This window comes from Scatophagus argus, chromosome 21, assembly GCF_020382885.2.
Source record: "Scatophagus argus isolate fScaArg1 chromosome 21, fScaArg1.pri, whole genome shotgun sequence".
Classification (NCBI taxonomy): Eukaryota; Metazoa; Chordata; class Actinopteri; family Scatophagidae; genus Scatophagus; species Scatophagus argus.
The window spans coordinates 11431461-11452073 of NC_058513.1; the positions used below are offsets into that span (position 1 = coordinate 11431461).

General features: G+C 40.0%; 1 protein-coding gene across 1 annotated transcript; it reads right to left on the minus strand.

Moving 5' to 3' along the window:
- Positions 1–859: 859 nt before the first annotated feature.
- On the minus strand, positions 860–20391 carry nhlrc2 (NHL repeat containing 2). Its single transcript, XM_046376355.1, has 12 exons — positions 20191–20391; positions 18066–18218; positions 14384–14433; positions 13105–13510; positions 12106–12227; positions 11862–11991; positions 9429–9522; positions 8835–9066; positions 6343–6465; positions 5927–6136; positions 5515–5728; positions 860–3429 (listed from the first exon to the last, which is right to left on the minus strand). The coding sequence occupies exons 1-12, from the start codon at positions 20351–20353 to the stop codon at positions 3167–3169; spliced, it is 2160 nt and encodes a 719-aa protein (XP_046232311.1). The 5' UTR covers positions 20354–20391; the 3' UTR covers positions 860–3166.
- Positions 20392–20613: the final 222 nt, after the last annotated feature.

The window sequence follows — 20613 nt, forward strand, 5'->3', positions numbered from 1 at the left end:
TCCAAATATATGCAAAATGTCTTGTCAAAGCTATAAAAAACATACATAAAAAAACACGCAGCACTGTCTGAAATAATCATAAGAAAATACAATCATTATCACAATTAAACTTAACAAACTGCCTTTATTATTACAACCTAACAATGAATTTGTAAATTCATCCATGTGAATTTTAAACATGTTATGGCAGGAAATTAATTTTATTTTATTTTTATTTTTTAAATGGGATGGGTGGTTGTTAGTCCTCCAGCAGATTCCCCCTCACACCCCCAACTCTGACTCCATGGCTATGACTGTGTACCAAACACTACAATAACAAGTACTCTGAACTGTTTTCAAGGTACTTTGCTTGAGTATTTTCATTTTATGTGACTTTATACGTCTACTCCACTATATGTTGGAGGCAAATATTGTAAGCTTAACCTTAAACATCTACAGCAATAAAATGCAAAATACTTTTACTTTAGTTTGTTTTGTTTTTTTTACTGGTCGTAGAGTATTTTCACAGTGTGGTATTTCTAGGGCTCTGAATACTACTTCCTCCTTTACAAAGGTGTAACACAATCACTTTCCTCAGCAGACCGACAAACCCAAGTATGTCTGATTTTCGCCCCACGATTGTAACAGGAGATTATTGCATCTGTGCTGTTGTGTTTTTACATTGTTTACGAACCACAAACCAGCTCATGTTGTTCAGTTCAATAGTGATCTGCATAAACGAGGGCCATGTATGGTAAAAAGAATGACACAAATGAGAGGCATTCACTGTCCTCAGAGGTCAAACCAGTATTGTTTCTTTGACAGAGATCAAACCTCCTCTCTCTATCTCTCTCTCACACACACACTCACACACACCAGACTAGATAAAAATGTTTTATTAGTTTCCTCCGTTGCATCTTAAAGTGCAGCATTGAGAAGCAGATGTATTAACAAGGTCCCTGAAGGGATGCCAAAATGTGCCTGAAAAGGCAGATCGGTGAGAAGAACTCAAATGAGAAAAAACAACAACATGAGGAACCAGCAGCCACTCAAGCTCATTACTGATCATTAAAAAAATGCCAGAGGGATAGCAGAGCTGAGAAAACACTGGCAAAAACTTTCACCGTTCATTTGAAATAAATAACTTGTGGGAATAAAATGTTTGTCCCACTGCAGGAATACACTGTTATTGCTTTTGAATCAGTTAAAGTGTCATCGGTTTTGTGCCATCCATTCGGTAACACGTCCTTGCAAGGCACTTGGGCCGAGTGATCCAAACCAAATAAAAACAGTCTGACAAGCACAATTAAGATGTGAGACGTGATGACAGCGATGATTATCAAAGCACTCTCAGGCCCGTTTCTCACAAAAGCTCATAAGTCTGAAAACCAATAAGGGAAAATGACAACAACAATGCCCACATTATCATATTATATTACACAACATATTACAGTAAAGCATTATTAGAACATCTATTAGAGTGTAGAGTGCTTGATAGAGAGGCTTTAATAAGACTTTCTTATTACGGTATCCCTCCTAGTGCACAGACAGCAGTCAGTCAGTGTCATCAGTTCAGGATGTCGCTTCCCCTTATTAAAAACAGGCACTTTATTCATTACTTAGATAACAGCAATATTTAATTTGGTCTAAATCAAAAGAGCTCCTTGTGTCAGGAATAATCATAGTCAAAAGTGTGAAGCAGGAGACACAGTAGCCTTCGGCTGTGAGCTTAATCTTTTACAGACTGAACTTCTGTGGTGACACATACATGAATGTAGACAAATATTTGAAGCTTTAATAGAGCATCTCAAGGCTCCCTCCAAGCTCAATGACTAAAGCAGTCAGCATGTGAATTAATATTCTGAAGCTGTACATCTGTAATATATATATGATAATAAAAAAAGTGAGTTTTTGCATAGTAGGGGTTGTTGAAGAAATGGATTCTTAGATGCATCATGATTATCTCAAAAAGATTATTTCAACGCAGAAAAGTCAATAATCATAAATTTAAAACCCAATTCTCAACACAAGCATGAGCAAAGATAATGGAGGTAAATTCATCTGTTTATTTTAATTATGGATCATTACAAATACGCTATGTTTTGAAAGTAGCAAGTAGTCACATAGTGACCAAAGTATATCATACTTTGTGGCTCTGTGAATGTGATCCAATTGTGAAGCGCCAGGAGATTTCCTGCGTTACTGCATCGAAAACCTCTCATCAGCCTCTCAAGATTAAAGTAAAGGTTTCAGATTTTTAGTTTCCTGCCATGAAAAACTATTTTCAAAATCACATTTTTGAGAAACTGGCCATTGCTGGTTATTACTATACAAAAGCCAACCCTGTGTGAGCAAAGGCAGAATTAAACATTTTCTCATCAGAATCACAGATCAGCTCCATTAAATTTTCTACCTTTAAAAAAAAAATTCCAACAATGTAATTACCCATGGGACTGAAAGAAATGCCATTAATTTTCATGAGAAATGGTTCTAAACACAAACACAAAAGAAAGCTTCCACTAATTTTTCAAAAGCATACATTTTTCAAGAATTGCTTCGTGGAAAGTTGTGGGAAAAGAAACACGGTTCACAACATCCGAATGCAAACGGTTGTGTTCCATCCATCTGGTGGGTCAGTGAAAATATGAAGCTGGTTTCCATTCATCAGTGACACCATCATCAACAACTGCCAGTCAGGTTGTTTCTAATTAAATCAATATATCTTTCATTTCTGCTTCCATTTAGTCATGTGACAGTGTTTTATAAATATGAAAGTAACTTTTAATTTATAAATAATAAGAGTTTTGTTTTTTGTTTTTTGTTTTGTTTTTTTTACAGCTAGTCATTACAGCCAGTCCTAGGAATCTGTGGCATAAATTTACCATCTCCATCTGTACCACCAGGCTGCAGTTGTGCTCAACTGCCTTTATACAACTATTTGCATTCCTATCAATAACTGTCATACAAAGTCAAGAACATTACAGCACTGATGCATTAGGGGGGCTTCTGAGTAGTTTGAAATGAAATTCCTCCCAAAATCCGGTTTGTTTGAATTGCATTTTTGTTAAAAGTGACAGTAAGAAACAATCCATGTTTTCTTGTTCCACAAAAACAAACAACACAGGAGCTGGAGTTATCGGCGCCGTGTTGATCCTGTGGCCGTCGGGACTAAGACAGGTAAGAGGTTTTAGAAGGCATGAGACAACGCCACAGTGATCTCTTCTTCTTTGGGACTGGCACTTATTTGAAGAGGCTGGGTGAAGGAGGCAGCTTTCATCATACAGGCTTTACCGGTTTCCATACAGTAGTAGACCCACACCGCCAAAGTGAGGCTTGGATTGCCGTTTGAGTCCTTTATAACAGCTGGAAGTTTGGTTGAGATGGAGAGGGGCTTCGACAGATCCACGATGTCGCCTATAATCACAGGACTTTCTAGCAGCCACTCGCAACCTGCGCGGAAACAAAATTTTGTAGTCCAGCAGTCAGATGGATAAAATCAACAGTCTGATAAAACAAATAAAGCATTCACAAGCAGGAGTCAGCCATGTTTTAGATTTGTGTGTTAGTGTGCTAACATCTGCCAGTTAACTAAACACAGAGTACAGCTAAGCTAAACTAATATAGTGAACAAAGTAAAAAAACCTAGTGATGGCGCTAAAGGTAAATGTCACCAAATGTCATGATAACCCATCCAACAGCTGACACACCACAAACGTAAACCTGCTGGCACTAGATGAATGAATGTTAGGGGATAACCAAAGTAATTTGGATACACCTGCTTGTGACCATGAAATTCCTCGACAATCCGTCCAATAGCTGCAAAGCTAGCATGGCAAAAGAGCAAAAGAGCTAACCCTAAACCTAACCCCTTCTCCTTAGTTGTTGTGATAAAAATATCTAGCATCTGAATTTATGGTTGAGCAAGGAGCTCCTTGTCAAGCCTGAGTATTACACAGCAGTGCTAAATGGAGTCCTCTACAATACTGGCCAAAACTCAAATAACCTCAATGAACCAGATGGAATTACGGTGAGGACGTGAATCTACTGAACCATGAGGGGATATTTTTAGAAACCAACACACATCTAAAGAGACACTAAAAAGAGCACTGAAAGATTAATGAAAGTCAAAAACAAAGGACCAGAATTTGAACTGTGAGAAAATATTACGCTGGAGAGGCCGTCAAATCCATGCCAGCGGTGATTAATGAAGCTGATGCCTAACAAGGGGTCCTTGGGAAGCCATTTCTAAAAAGCCACTGAAAAACAATTTAAATCTGCTGTGCACTTCTAACTTGATCCATTAAAATTCCTGCCTCTACTCTGATCTGATCGGCATAAGTCTAGACTGGGTATAATCGGATAGCGGAGGATCACGTAACATAGCCTGGTAGCTAATTATGTGAACCAAGGCATGTTGTCTTATCGAAATGTTCTAAAAATAGCTTGCTGATATCGCTGACCGCATGCTACATCGCGCAGAATGATGGAAACACTTTGTTCCAAACCCAATGAATGGACCATCAACCACATATCTCACATCTCTTCACACTCGATCCTGGGGTCAGGCCACAGTTGATTACAATTCCAGACCATTGATCAAAGCCTGTTAAATAGTATCAAGCGGTAAAAGTGATATATCAAATTGTCCATGTATCTTCACTGACTAATTCAAGTATTCCTCCACCCCTCAGCTGAGGACTGTAAGTCCCAGACGTAGGCTGGCAGAGCGAGAGCCTGCTTGTTGTACAGTGAAAAAAGCAGAGAAGCATCATTCACTTCCATTATTTTTTGACAGACTTGTGCATCACAGACCAAAATAAAATCTAGTAGGAGATGTTAAGTGGCTCAGAACAGGGCTGTGTGAGAGATCAAGTTCACCCAATTATACACACAAAAGTGAAAAATGACCACATGCAAATGGAGAATCTTTCACTTTGGAAACACCAGCACCTCTCCTTAATATGAATTAATCCTGTCCTGCACAGCATGAGTTTGGGGAGCTTGAGAGACAAATGCCCTTTCACAAAAGCAGCCAAACCATGAAGTGTAGAAATAGGATTCATCTGTTTTCACAGTAACTTCCTAATCCCTCCACTTCTACTCTACTACCCTATCACTCTGTCAAGTCTTCGTCAAATTGTCTCTTCAGAACAGACGACCGTCCAATCACAGCTCAGCATGTGTAAGTTCTGTGGAGTTCTGGGTTTCTCCACATGTTGAAGTTGTGTGCAATGGGCTGCGGCAAAAGCATTATTCCCAAAGACAAAGAGTTGGCGTTCATGTTTTTTTAAGCCCTTACAAAGCTCGAGAGCAAAAGTGGAAGGAATTAATTATTTACATGTTCTAACATAAGCTGCAAACTTTTACTAGTTTACCACCTGTGATAGTAATGCTAACATACTGTTCTGTTGAGTAATGGGGCGAGATTTGGCAAAAGCTTCTTTCATGGGTATAAAGTCAAAGTCAAATGTAAATGTGAATAATACATTTACAAACACGACATCTCTATGAAACTGAAAGTGAACTGTGTCTCACCCTCAGCTGAGAGAGCCCAGCAGCTGGGTGCCTCTTCAGTCAATTTGGATCCTTCAGGAAGCAAAAGCGTGAGCGACATGATGAGAGTCTGGCCTGCAGACACTGCCACTGCTGGCATTTCTTTCCGGGGAGCTGATTTCGGCAAGATGGGTGCTTTGGCAGGAGGTGAAAGCTTTGAAGGTAGAGCGTCTGTGCAGTCTAAGGAGATGGGGAACTGGACAGGAGAGAGATTTGGATGTTAGTATTAGAGGAGGAGCAAGGAGAAAGCTATTGACACTTACTACGTCCTTTCTTTCTAACATTTTATCCAAACTGTTGGATTACAAAAGCTTTTAGGATTGATTAATGACTCACACAGACCAAATGTTAAGTGCTTTTTCAAGGTTAGAAGACACACAAACAGAGGTCTCACCAGTGAAACGGTCTTGGAGGCCAGATCCAGCACTTTGACTTGGTGGTTGTTGGTATCGGCCACATAGAGAAGCTTGCCGCTGTCTCCAACACAGATCCCTCCAGGTTCATTGAAGCAGGATTTATTAAATTCAGGGCCCACAGTATCTCCAGCCTCTCCGGTCCCTGCTAATGTGCTACAGTGCTTTGTCTTTGGATCGACCACCTTGATCTGAACATAATCACATAGGCGCACAGACCGAATCAAACCAAAAGAAAACCTTTATGCAAAAATAGGTTGCGTTTCCTACATGGTTTTAGATCAAAAGAAGGAGCTTTGTGTATGTACTCAACAACCTAATCTTTATAATGAACAGAACGATCAGATGTGAGCATACTGCGAATTTGAACTACAGACATGTGACATGCAAAAGTTACCTTATGGTTATAGGAGTCGGCCACATAGAGCAGGCTTTGTTCAGGAGCCCAGGCAACACCGAGAGGATGCTGCAGCTTGGCATCAACCGCTTTCCCATCTACATCCCCGAAAGCAAAAAGGTTCTGGTTCAGAGGAGACAAGAGTTTGAGAAGAGATCAAATCAAGATATAAAAACGTACAAGCGCCCAAGCCGTAACTTGTGACAATGTCACAAGTTACGTCATCAATGTCAGATGTCAATGTAGGTCGAAGGGCAGAATATCCAACATAAATCTGTGAACTGCCTCTAACTGACTTGAGAAAAAGAAGAGCGGGAGTCTTTTTAACTATCAAAATAAAGGGCTTTCTGCTGAAAATCCAAGCTGGAGCCTTTCTCATAAACTGCAAATGATCACCATGGGCTTCTTCATCTTAAAAGGTTTCTGAATAATTCATACAAGAACAGCAGCACAAGACTTAATATGCCATATCTGCAAGAAACACCAGAAAGATGACTATAACTTTAAATCGCTTTAGTTACCGTGCTAAAAATAGTTAGACGAGTTCATATTCATTTTTGAAAAGTTTTGAAGAGAAGTGCAGTAACATTAATGATAAATGCCATTAAGATAATACAAAGGGGAACATTCTCTAATTATGTGGAAGAAATTGTTTTAAAAAAACAATTCTTCACATTTTTTTTTTCTGAAAGTGACAAAGAGCTAATTAACTATGAGCACAGGTCTTAGTGCTACAGATTGTTTCATGCCGACATGAAGGCACAACAATCTTAAAAAAAAAAAAAAAAGTCTAGTCTACAGTTCACTGACTATCGACAGGGATCACTCCACAATCCCAGCTGAAAAAGAAAACCAAAACTATGGGAAAAATCTGTTATTGCACTAGGAGAATCACAGCGTGGGATGCTGCTGTGCTCCATGAATTCATGAATTACTAATTTTAAGTATTTCATTCCATTGGCCCCTGACTTCCAGAGAAGAGAAATCTTAATGCTTCAGCATACCAAGATATTTTGGACAATGCTATGCTTCCAACTGTAACAACAGTTTGGTGAAGGCCCTTTTCTATTCCAGCATGACTGTGTCCCAGTGCACAAAGCAAAGTCCATAAAGACATGGTTGGATGACTTTGTTGTGGAAGAACTTGACTGGCCCACACGGAGTCCTGACCTCAACCCCATCCAACACCTTTGGGATGAACTGGAACAGAGATTGCGAGCCAGGCCTTTTGGTCCAACATCAGTGTCTGACCTCACAAACACTCTACTGCATGAATGGGCAAAAATTCCCACAGAAACACTTGAAAATCTCGTGGAAAGCCTTCACAGACAGCTGTTACAGCTACAAATGGCGGGACCAACTCTACTCTCAACTCTTTCCCAATAGTTTTGTCTATATAGTGTACATTTATTGACTTGGGTTAGACGAGAAGATCGATATGATACCAACCTCATATTTAGCACTTTTGAGAGTGGGATCAATCTTGCAATCTAACTCTTGGTGAGAAAAGTAAATGACTTTAGTCTTTAGTCTCAAGAACCAGCAAGTGATATGAGTGTAAAGAGGCTGTTAGGAACTGAAACTGTAACCTCAGTAAGAGCTTGGAATGATTAAACAACAGTCAAATGCAACATGTGAATGCACTGTACTGTGTTGTGTGCCAGCTGACATGCTAACATGTCACCTCAGATGTACACTCCCTTGTAACAGCTTTAATGCTGTTTAAGGTCTCATTATCTCAGTTAAATAGCTCCAATGTCTATGGACAGCAGACGGTTTCTGCTGACTCACTGCTATGTTGAATAAACTGTATGTGACTCTCCAGTTAATAATTACTCCCAATTCTCATCTGTGACTACAAGCTATAGAGCCCCTGGGATTTTCCAAAAATACACCGCTGTGGAAGGATGAAAAAAAAAAAAAAAGAAACTACAGCAGAATGACTGAGAGGACATGAAAGTACAACCAAAGATTGTTTTCAGGCTTCGACAACAAACAAGAGACGCTGTGTTTATTTATGGTCTTTCTTTTAAATCAATACTTTCTATCTATAGAGAAAAGGCTCTGAAAACCGATTGCCTCGGAGTTATCCAAAGCTTTGTGCAACATTTTTCTTCAGAATTACTGAAGTGTTTTCTATGGCTGGAAGTGCTGTAGATTAATGTCCAGGTTTTACAGTCTGTTGATGAATGGTGGCAGAGCTAGATGTTATCATTCAAAGTACCGCATGAGAACTTATTCAGTTCTTGCAATCTAGGCTCTGTTCAAGCTGCTGTTCACAGCATTGTCTTTAATATTATGAGATAAGACGATTTCCTCATGAAGAAACACTAAAATGAAAAACATAACCCGGACTATGTAAGAGAGAGTTCATTGACCTTATTGACCTTACTCATTGACCTCAATTAGTGCTTGTTCTCTGTAGCTGGAGAAAGAAAAATAAGGAAATAATGTTAGAAAATCCATCTACCCACCAACTACTGCACACTCACCATTGGGTCTCTCTCTCCACCAACCAGCAACTTCACAGCTCCGTCCTTCAGGCCCAGCGTGCGAATGGTGCTGCTTTCACTGTCAGCCACGTACAAGCAGCTCCAGGGCTCCTCCGGGGCTAAAGCCAGACCCGAAGGCTGAGCGAAGCCAGCCTTGTGGGGGTAGGAGTTGTTTCGGTTCTCCTCGCTGCCGCTGCCTGCCCATCGCACGCACGTCCCGGCTTTGGACTCGCTGTTAACGTTGTTAAACAGAGAGACAAAATACTTGAGTACACTGCTGATTATGAATAGTTCAAATAAAGCAGGGAATGTGATCACAGGAATGCCTTCTTTGATGATGCTAAACTTAGATTATTTCTCCAGATGGAGAACCCTTTTGTTGGAGATGTTTCTTTGTGGTTAATGCTGGCATATTATTATATTATTGGGTATCACTGACTCCCTGTGAACCAGCCAGCCACACATGTATAAAACAAGTCTTGTGGGGGTGTTTTTATTTGCTTTTAATTCTTTTTATTCTTAGAAAGAGTTATTTGTGGATTTGAAGGGTTGTTGCTGCCAAGTGGCCAAGGTGGTCATGTACCAGTCTCTCACCTTCCTTTGGGCAATTTCCCATCTGCTAGGAACAGAGCCCAGATCTGGTGGGTTCCTGCCATGGCTATCCACAGCACGTTATCTTCAACACCACCTACACACATACATGAATGAAACGCACGTACAGAATGCACACACACACAAAAAAAAACAGGAAACTTTTAGCTGTTCACCAATTTCCCTCATTATCACACAGAAGTGGTGCTAATACTTGCCCTAAATGTAAAAAGGTCATTTCAGGTGTGTGTGACAATTTTAGTATGAGCTATGTATATATAAAAAATCTGATTTTATAAATGAAAGAAACAAAATAAATGAATGAATCCATTATTTTTATGCTCTCCCAAGGAAATACACTATATGGACAAAATTACATTGCACTGACCATTACACCAACATGGACTTTTTAATGGCATGTAATTGGTTCCCTTTTTGCAGCTGCAACACCTTTCACTCTTCTGTTATAGCGAGCTATAATTTTCAAAGTTTCCATGATCATTTTTGCCCATTCATACAGCAGAGCATTTGTGAGGTCAGGCACTGATGTTGGACCAAAAGGCCTGTCTTTGGTCCAACATCAATCTCCGTAATCTCTGTTCCAGTTCACCCCAAAGGTGTTCAATAATAAAGAGATGTCCCAATACTTTTGTCCCTATAATGTATCTCTAGTGATCTAACGATTTTAAAAGCTGTGATTTTTGTTGGTGAATGTCAGAAATGAGTCAGAATTGCAGCCGTGCTGTTTTAAGTGGCAGCAGCCCGTCTGACAAAGGCCATATGCCACCTCAGATGCACTCTGCAGAGACAATGCTGTCACCATGATGGATACACATACAGTATCTCTGCTGAATTTTTAATGCAGCACAAAGCTCAGCCCTTCTTGATCACATCCAGTGGACTGTCAGGAATGTCTGACAACTCTGGCACCTGACTGCCAGCATCAGCGTCACTGCAGTGCTTTACAGTACAAAAGGTGTGAGGTCCTTTTATTTGATTATTCATGCTCGCGGTGAATATATCATGAATATGCAATGACTGTTTGGATGTACTCTCAGAGGACAATTTGAGCACAGCTAAAGGTCTGATGCCACATCTTCAGACCATGTGGTGATGTGCAAACCAGCAGGTTGTGTCATCCATCAACATGTGCAGAAAATGTGACCAAGACAGATTATCTCTTGCAGACGGGCTGTTTGCAATGGCAAAATAACTGTGTTAATGCCCTTAGAATTCCTATAATTAATACCTGACAATCACAAGACTAACATCAACTGTTTGATCACCTTTCCTTTTAAATGTAAACTCACTGGCAGTGAGCACAGTACTGGCTGCAGGCAGAATTAACAACTTATTTCAGGCACACACTTTCATTTTTTGCTTTCTGTAAGAAACAGATGACATAATCAGTTGAAATAAGAGACTGACAGAGTTCTACAATGGGAAAATTAAGCAAATATGTAACTCACCAATAAGGGATTTATTTATTTTTTTTAATAAACAAATTCTTTTCTGACTGATTTTAAATCTGCAATCTGACTGCCTGCAGGTAACGACGCCTAATGGCAACACAAGACACACACCAACATTTATAAACAAAAGTTGTGAGAGATTCAAAAACGGAGCTGAAAAACCCTTTTGCTGTGATTAAAAAAAGGCACTATGGGGCAAATATTAAAAAAGATTAACAATAAAGAAACACTGAGTGCCCAAGCGAAAACTGATAAAGGCAGATGGTTTAGAGGGACTGGACCTTGATTTTTTTTTTTTCCTTGATTACTTTGCAAGAATATAAAAGACCTTGTCAGGAAAAATATAGCAGTTTGCAACTTCATGATTTTAGTCCTCAAAGCATTTGAGCAGAAACAAAATCAGGATTTTGCTTCCTGAATATTCCCAATGAATCAGACCTTATAGATTAAAACATCTCTTCCAACACCTTAATTAGTCCATTCAATTGTCTATCCACTTCTGAGATACCTATTCTATTCCCATTCAGTTTCAGGATTATGGTCTGAACAATGAAGGACTTAGATGTTCGTGAGTATTTGCTCACAGCTTGTTCTCAAAATCCACTATGAAGGGTTAGATTTTAAAAGCTGTGGCACCCGATGTGATTTTGTTGTATTCAAAAAAACAGGAGACAGAAGTGCAATCTAATTGCACTTTGCATGCATGCTGCAATGAATTCCTCTCACAACCTTTCAACAGGGGTGAGATGCATTCACTTCCTGTTGTTAATAGACTTAACCCCAATCTAATTGAGCTGTGACCTGCATGATGCAGAGACCCAGCAAGCCAAAGCCCTCTGTGACCTCTAGCTGAGGGTTTATTGATCATATGGGAGCGTGCGGAATAAAATAAACAGCAGAACAGAGGGGATTGTGTTTGGCAAGGAGGTGAGAGGAAGGGCAGGCACAGCATCACAAGACTCACCGGCAGTGCCAAGAGTCACATCCCAAGGAGAGCTGATCGGCTGCTGAGGTCCTGTGGCCCCACCGGCTTTGTCTGTGCCTTGAGAGCCCACTCCAGCTAGTGTGCTGACTCTTCCCTCTAACAGGTCAATCTGACAGAAAAGCACACAAACACACACACAGGCATCAATAGCACATAAACATTAAGGGAGATGAAATTTACTACAAAGAGTGCAGTTATTCCAATAGAAAGTGTGGCGTGCTACCTTTCGGATCAGGTGGTTTTCTGTGTCGGCCACGTACACGGTGTCACCTTTAATGGCTACACCCTGAGGGGAGTTAAAGGAAGCTTCGAACAAGTTGCCATCTTGCTTCCCAATTTCAGGCCCTGGAAAAGAAGTGATGATCCAGTTGAATGCAATCTTTTCTCCATGCTAAATGCACAAATGCACCAAAGTCCTTTAACTAAATTTGTGGAACTTCAGACTCGTCATGTGCAGGCATTTAATGCTCGTTCTGTGTGAAACCTCGTAAAGTTTTTGACACTGAAAGGTTACTGAGGAACAGGAGTTAGCCATCTTCCCTGCCTAAAATATTAGAAAGGGATATACTCTTTATTTGTGATGGTGGTCTTTTTAATCTGATATGCTTATACTCCACATAATAAAACTGCAAGGGAAGACGTCCTTAACTTCAATTAAATGGACGACAAAATGCACTGAACCACAGCTCATAGTCAGTCATCACAGACAGAACATAAACAAAAGATCTTTCCCAACGCATAATGTTTTAAGATTTGCTTGACGTTTTGAACTCTTTAAACACATATAAATATTACAACTTCTGAGTGAAAAAGAGTTGTGGGGTCCACCTACAATAATAATGCATTTTTTCCCTTCTCATTTTGTCCACACTTAGCTCAGTGCCAGTTCCCAGCATGTACTAGTCCTTGATGTTGCCAGCGTCTCTGTTGGTCTATGGACAACACAGAAAACCATGTGGCTCCTCTGAGGGTTGCTGAGGCATGTGAGCACTCTAAAAATATCAGTAATGTTCATATCTGTAATTCATACAGATTCTAATTATTTTAAAGCAAAAACAAGATTTGATTTTTTTGGGGTTTTTTTATCCACAACTAATTAAAATGACCACATAATAGAAAGAATCATGTTCTTTCTTCTAACTGGTCAAATCAAGAAGCACAAATATTACACTGGGGACACCATTAAATCCCTCCAACTTTCAGCCCATTTCCTGCTTCTTACCTCCAATGACGTGTAACAGCTGTCCGGTCGTGGACACCACCAGAATTCGGTGATGCCCAGTGTCTGCTACAGCCAGTCTTTTCTTGCTGTTGTCTATGGCCACTTTCCCAGGAAAGGACAGGGCGCTGGGTGGCAGGGAGTCTCGGTACAGCTTGATTCCCACTGAGTGAGTCTTCAGCTGACCCTGCTCCCTGTAGTAACGGAGTGTGCTGTCGGTAAACAGCGTCAGCCTGTCGCGGTGGCCTTCGCCCACCAGGGAGAAAAGCAGGTTGCCACGAGGGCCCAGTAAGACCAGCGTGGGCCAGCAGGACACCTCCAGTGCATGCCAGAGGCACGCCTCGCTGTCGTTCACCACCGGGTGGCAGATGTCATAGCGGAGCACCGCGCTGCGGACGTTGGCCACAACCTTTGGAGGTTTGGTGACAAATAAGCAAAAAGCTGTGATTCTAATAAATCATATTCCTAATGAACTGAAATGTAATTGTCCGTTAGTTATTTATTCAATTAATTATTTTGATGAAATGTCAAAAAAGAAATTGTAATTTCCAAGAGCCTGACATCTGAAATGTGCTTGTAAAATCCAAAACTGAAGAATGTTAAGTATCATATAAGACAGAAAAGCATCAAAGCTACACACTGACAAAACTGGAACCGGAAAATGATTTACACGCCTAATAAATAACTGGAAACCGACTTTTCAATTATTCAAATAATTCTTTACTGCAAATAAAGCCCTTACAGCTTCAGCAGAATCATCGTGTTTTAAATGGATGCCAGAAGTTCAAAAGGAGGCAAATGAACTTTTTGACTGTTCAAAAGTATCACGACAAACAAGTGTGGAAAGTACAGTGTGTATCAAGCACATCATTTGCCCAAGGCAGCATAAGGAGCATAGAGATTATTCTGCTGTTGTATATTACTGAGTGTCACAAACTGCTCCATAAAGAATCGACAGCATCAGAGCATTTTCGCAGGATCTGAGCATGATTTCTGGTCTTTAACTCTGACAACAAATATAATTTCAGCTAGGATGATTCTGATAAAAACTGTCAAAATTATATCATTATATATTCATACTTTGATGCTTTGGTTTCTTGCTTGGTGAGAGAGCGGTTCATGTTGGCAAATGACTTCCCTGAGTCATGCTCAAATTTGAGTGTTTTTTTTTTTTCTCAAATTTGTAGATACTTTGCAATGATGAAAAGGCAGAAGGAAAGCATGATCAGACAAGCCTACTGACCCAAAGGTAAAAATGACACCAAACGAAGAAAACACTTACCTTTTCATTGGGGAATTTAGCCGAGTGCACACCAATGATAACCAGTCCATCTGAGAGATAGTAAGCAGATGGAGACACAAAAACAAAAATAAAACACACATAACAGTAAGTGGTTTTGACTCAACTCTGCTCACAATTCAAACTCGCAGTTTTCAAATTTTCAGGACAGATTTTTACCTTATTTTCCCTCCATCACATAGAAACACAATGTCCATCACTCTGTTAATTAACTGAGTGTGTGTGACATTAATTAAAAGTCACACAAATGGTTCAAACACCAGTCCATCTAGTAACCCCATGAAACTCATGTATACCCCCCCCATAAACTGCTATATCAACAAGTTGTATAAGCTTGATCACAAAGACACCCTAAGATATGTGTGTCTCAGAGATAAGGTAGAAGAAGGAGAACAAATGTGATTTTCTACTGAAAAGCTCAAGCATCTTTCTTGTCATCGAGTCATTGACCCTCCAGCAGCATACAACAAAGGAGCTTCCTGGAAATGTTTTAGTGCCTTGAGACTCTGAAGGCTTATGTCAGTTATTTCTCAGTATTCATCCAAGACTACTAACACTGTGCTTATTGTACAGACAATGAGAGCAGTTGGTTTCAATTTATGACTTCTGACAGGGATGTCGGGGGCTCAGTGGTGCAGTGGTTCGCGCTGTCAACATACAGGACTCCAGGTTCCAGTCCGGGTCTGGGCCCTTCTGTGTAGAGTTTGGGTTTTCTCCAGGCACTCCAGCTTCCTCCCACAATCCCCGAGGCGTGAGAGTGTGAGCATGTGTGATTGGCTGTCTTTGTATGTCAGCCCTGCAACTGACTGGCGACCAGTCAGGGTGAACCCTGCCTTTTGCCAGTAACCAGCTGGGATAGGCTCAAAACCCACATGTATTTTGCACATGTACAGAAATGGTCTCGCAGAGCAGATATGTCGATAAGTTTCCTTCCTGTTTCCCCAATCAGTGTAACATCATGTGATTCTGTGATTTAAAAAAAATCCACAAAACTCTGTAAACAGGGCCAGAGTGGAGGGATGGAAACTTCAAGGCTACCTTGTCATTCTGCATCTACTTTATTCACATAGACTGACCACTGATAAGGGAATATTATGATTGATTATATGTTTCGGTTGACTTTTTAACACCAACACATCTAAATGAAAACAAATGCACTCTTTTTCATTGTCGTGATGCCCGTGTCCAACGATTTATTACACTGTTTGACTGAAACAGTGCTTCAGTACAGATTAAGTAAGGAGATGCCTTCCTGTTTTAATTTCAGTTTTAACCTCAAAAATGGCCCCAATGACCAAATAGACAAAAGATGATGATGTAACTCAACAATTCTACAATGTTTATATGACATAATACATATGTAAAACTAAAGATAACTATATAGTAATGTACAAACACAGGGCACTGAGGCACAGTCTGAAACAGTAGCACATGAGTTGCAATCATAAATCAAAAGAGTTTAAATTGGATTTATCTCTACCATGTTGCTCAAATGAAAGGTATAACTGAAGTAAGTTTATTATTATAATTAAAATTATTAAGGTGCATAAATTCACCCTAAATTAGTTTGATCTTTGCACTTAGATTTCAAAGCTCTTTAACAGAGGTAAAAACACAACTCCAAACCTTCAAACTCACACTATCTGCAGTGGATTTCATCACCCATGGCCTCTGCCAAGCAGTATAGTACCAGCACAGATTGCAGTGACGATGGGTGGGTGGGGGAGTTGGACTGTGGGAGTGACTGGACTGGGTGGCTCCCACACCTCACTGACCAGAGCAGCAAACAGAATGTACCCATAGCAGTGCCAAAGATAAGACAAGTGTGATAATGTGCGATGGCACTGCAGTGTGTGTTCTGTATCCCGCGCGCTTAACAAGTAAATTTCAAGCTGCACAACTTCCTCAGACGATCCCTTGATGGTTCAGCGAGATGCCAGATTCCGTCGGAGGTGATTATGCTTACCATGGTGTGGCTATATAAAGAATCATAGAGCTGAACTACAGCAGGGTACAATTATGGGCCCCGTACTCACTGAGACTGCTGCTTGGAAATATTTTTAGTTACTGTCTTTTCACAGCTGAGATAAGAGCCCTCATGCTCTTGGAAATGAAAAGAAGAGAAGTAGAGTTGACGCACTACAGCTGCTTTGCCCCAGTGAACTTACACATGTTCCCATGACGCAGCACGATGACCACAAAATAAGGTACCAATGGAAATGCGTTCACTCAGTAAGACCTGCCAGGCTGCTGCCTCCTGCAGGTATACTGATGGTCTAAGGAAAACATTTAAAAAAAAGCTTTCTGGCAGGCCAATGCTAGTATTCAATTTTTATAATTTGGCAGGGAGAAATGTCACTTAACTGAAACTGGGGTTGCCGTCAGTTAGTTTAGAAAGGTTTCCAACAGAGTGAAATATCCCAGAAGTGGCAGTCAGGAAAGGAAATGAGACAGTGCTGTCCTACAATTCCCTGCAGCAGCAAAAACTAAAGAGATGTTCCATTCGGCCTTTTATGAAAACACATGATCAGCATGTCACATTACACATCCACAGACTGGGAACCAACAAATTGCAAGGAGACGAAGAGGGCGAGACAGCTCAGTGAGGACACTTTCATAGACGTTTCATAGAGGAGGAGAGCGAAGCCTAAATGGGGTATCTATTTATCTGTTAACAGTCACCATGACTAGGACGTTTAGGATTGTGCAGTGTGATAAAACTGAACACGTCAGAGTGGCCTTTCATTGTGACCAGTCCAAGACACACCTGTGAGATAATCATGCTGTTTAATCAGCATCTTGATATGCCACACCTGTCAGGTGAACGAATTACCTTGGCAAAGGAGATGTGCACAGATCTTTTAATTCAACTTAACAAAAGTGGGAGCAGAAATCAGTTGAATTTATAACTTTGTTCAGCGTGTCTATAGTTATGATTTAATAAATGATGACCAGATGTTAAATGAAATTACTGAAGAAAAAAACTTAAACCACTGTATGTCTGTTGAATTGTAGTGTTATTGGTTTTGGTGTTCTTATTGGATTTGTCGGGAATTAAAAAAAAAACATGAACAACATCACATCAGCCTGCCTGTCACAGATACAAGCCAATCCACTGACATGCAGGGTGCGCTTGATTACAAGGATTGTAGGCATACATGGCAATTCAGTTTTACCCTGTTGGATTTTTATGGCTATCTGGTAAAATGGCACAAATGTGCACACAACAACATGCAAAAAACAAAACCCAAATAAACAGACGACAAACACAATGTTTCCCCACTGTAAACAGGCATCAGCCTGACCAACTGCCGTCTCAAGGTGCCTCATTACAGCAGACTTCACATGAATATCAAATCATCTCTTCTAATTATCAGAACTTAACTCATTAATTGTCATTTATTCTTTCATTATTGGCTTTCATTATGTTTAATCTTAAATATCAGGATGGTGATGAGAAATCTACTAAGGGAGGACGCTATTGACGATATACGATTGTACTATTTTCTCACATCTTATAGGTTTAATACAGTGGGATGGTATATTTTTCCATTTTGAATTAGCTATAGGACATTGTAAGACACCCTACACCTCCATTTAATCTCTCACCCTCTGTGGGATACTACACAGTGACTGCAGCTCCAAAGCCCATGCAGGTCCATACCTTTGACAGAGTGCTTCTTCTCCAGTTGATGCAGGTCAGGCAGGATGTGCATGCAGTTGATGCAGCAGTAAGTAAAGAAATCCAACAGCACCACTTTACCAGTCAGCTCCGTGTTCAAAGACAGAGGCCCCTCCGTGTTCAGCCATTCCAAGCCTGGAGCAAATCACAGTGTGGAAAATGATGCTGTCATCTTATTAATTATGTTTAGTCACAGTGTAGGCAAATGCTTTACAGTGTTCATCACTGTGCGGGAATATCTGTCAGGCCTGATACTTCCTTTACATTATTATGGAAAGGTTTATGCATCAAATCAATGACTTGGAAGTGCTCACAGCTTTAAAAGGGTTATGAAGCTATTAAATACCACAAATTAAATTCTGCAGAACCAGATCGTGTCTGGTGTTTCTTACACCTCACATGCACAGCAGATTGTGTCAGATAACATTTGTCACACTAAACTCACACGCTCCTGATTAATATATATATATTTTTTTTTTTTTCATATTTTACAGCACCAAAATTCAGCATGATTTATTCATTCAAATACTGGAAATAATACTGTCCACACAGACTTCTCTGACACAGCATCCCCGTTACATGTTCTGAATGCTCTACTGCTGCTGTTTGAAAGTCTTTGTCTTACTTGTGTTGCTGCTAAGCTTTCCTTGGGGAAAAAAGAGTCATAATCTCAGTATCACTTGCCCTAGTTAGATACAGATTAAAGACTGTTAAAAAAGAGTTCACTCCTTTTTTGTTATAGCTTTAAGAATGATGCAAGCAAAGAGCAAACTGAAGAAAGAAGAAACAGATATCAAAGTCTCTGACTAGAGGTCTTTTCTGGTATCCAAAATTATGACTGTACCATGTGCAACTGCTTGACTTTAAATTACTGATCAGTATACACAGTGCTGTATGGAGTCTTATTACTGTTCTAGAGGATTTACACAACCATTCATTCATTGATTTTCTGTAATGAGAATAAACACCTTTTTAGTGCCCTGCCCGAGTGTCTCACCTCATGTTGCGCCAGGGATAACACCAAAAACTATATGTCCCAAACTGGCTAAGTCTACAGTGAGACAATCATTTTAAACTTGTGCCTGTGCAGTTTAAGACACTTGTTCGATGATCCTTTGTCTATTTTCTTGTATGATGTTCTTCAGCAGATCCCCATCTACTGGTTTGTTGAGATATTACCATCATGCTGCATAACAGAGAACTTAACTGTAATGTTAATACCAAAGGCATCCACTTCTTTATTTTTACTGATGCTTTATTTGGCAACTGCACTGACAACACCCTTTACCAACACAATACCATTTTGTACAATTAAAGCAGATACACAAGGCTGCTGTCCTGTTTTTATTCTCACTCTTATGTTGTTGTTAAAAGAACAACAAACAAGAACACAAAGTCAAAGACAAACCACCGAGGAAGCACGGGTCTGCCCAGTGATCCCATGTAAGAAAAGGCTATTACCAACATTTCATATGTATTATATGTTACTTTTAAAACTAATTATGCATTTAACGCCTTGTGTAGGAAGCAGCATGAAAGTTCTACAGTGGAGCATGCTGACAAAGGCCAGAGGAAGACAAAAACAGTTAGAGAATATTGTGTTTCGTGGTTATTTCTTTGTTGGGAAAACAAACTTGATCACTGAAGAAACCATTTGGGCAGAAGAGACTGACTGACGCCTGCTAAAAACAGCTGATTCACTGTTAAAACAAATCACACCACAGGGAGCACTGCACGTATCTTTTTTTAAAGTTGAACCTACACAAAGCAGTTGAACTTAATATGTTCTTTGTTCCTATTTATTGACTGACTGAACGCCTAACTTCTTTGGGAGTAGATAATATGGCTAACTAATTTACAGAAACATTTTTTGCTGAAATGGCTTTTGAGAAACACACAATACAGACATGGCGAAAAATCGTCAAAGATGACTTTTAAAAGGTATTTAAAAGGAAGAAAGAAAACCTGGCCGTCAGTACTCATTTTCTGTGAACATGTCCAGTCCTGTGAAGACATGTAGTGTGACCAAACTCAAGTCAAACTGTACCACAACTGCTATGGAGAAAGAGACAGTGCTGAGCGAGCTAGAGCTGTAACATGGTCTCACCTGTCTGGAAATCGGGTATCTTCAGATCCTCTCTCTCGTCTAGTTTTTTCAGATACTGGTAGACAAGATTTTCTTTCTCGTGTTGTGTCGTAGCTTCATCTAATGCGCAATCCAGCTGACTTTGGATAGGAAATATGGAAGAGAGGCTGCACTGAGACGCCATGTTTCCTCTGTCAAGCAAGCAGCTGGCTAAGTAAATTCACAACGACGAATAATACCGATGATTCGATAACACAATTAAAAAAAATTCTCCAAAAATGTTATTCTCTCTCAATTTTCGGTTAATTCTCAATAGATAGATTACTATTGTGAGTATTTGCAATTTTTTTAAAATTTGTATTTCCAACTGAAAAGTAAGACATTTTGCGAAATATGTTGAATGTGCTCTTCTGTTTCTTTACTTGTCTTTACTTCATTCATTGT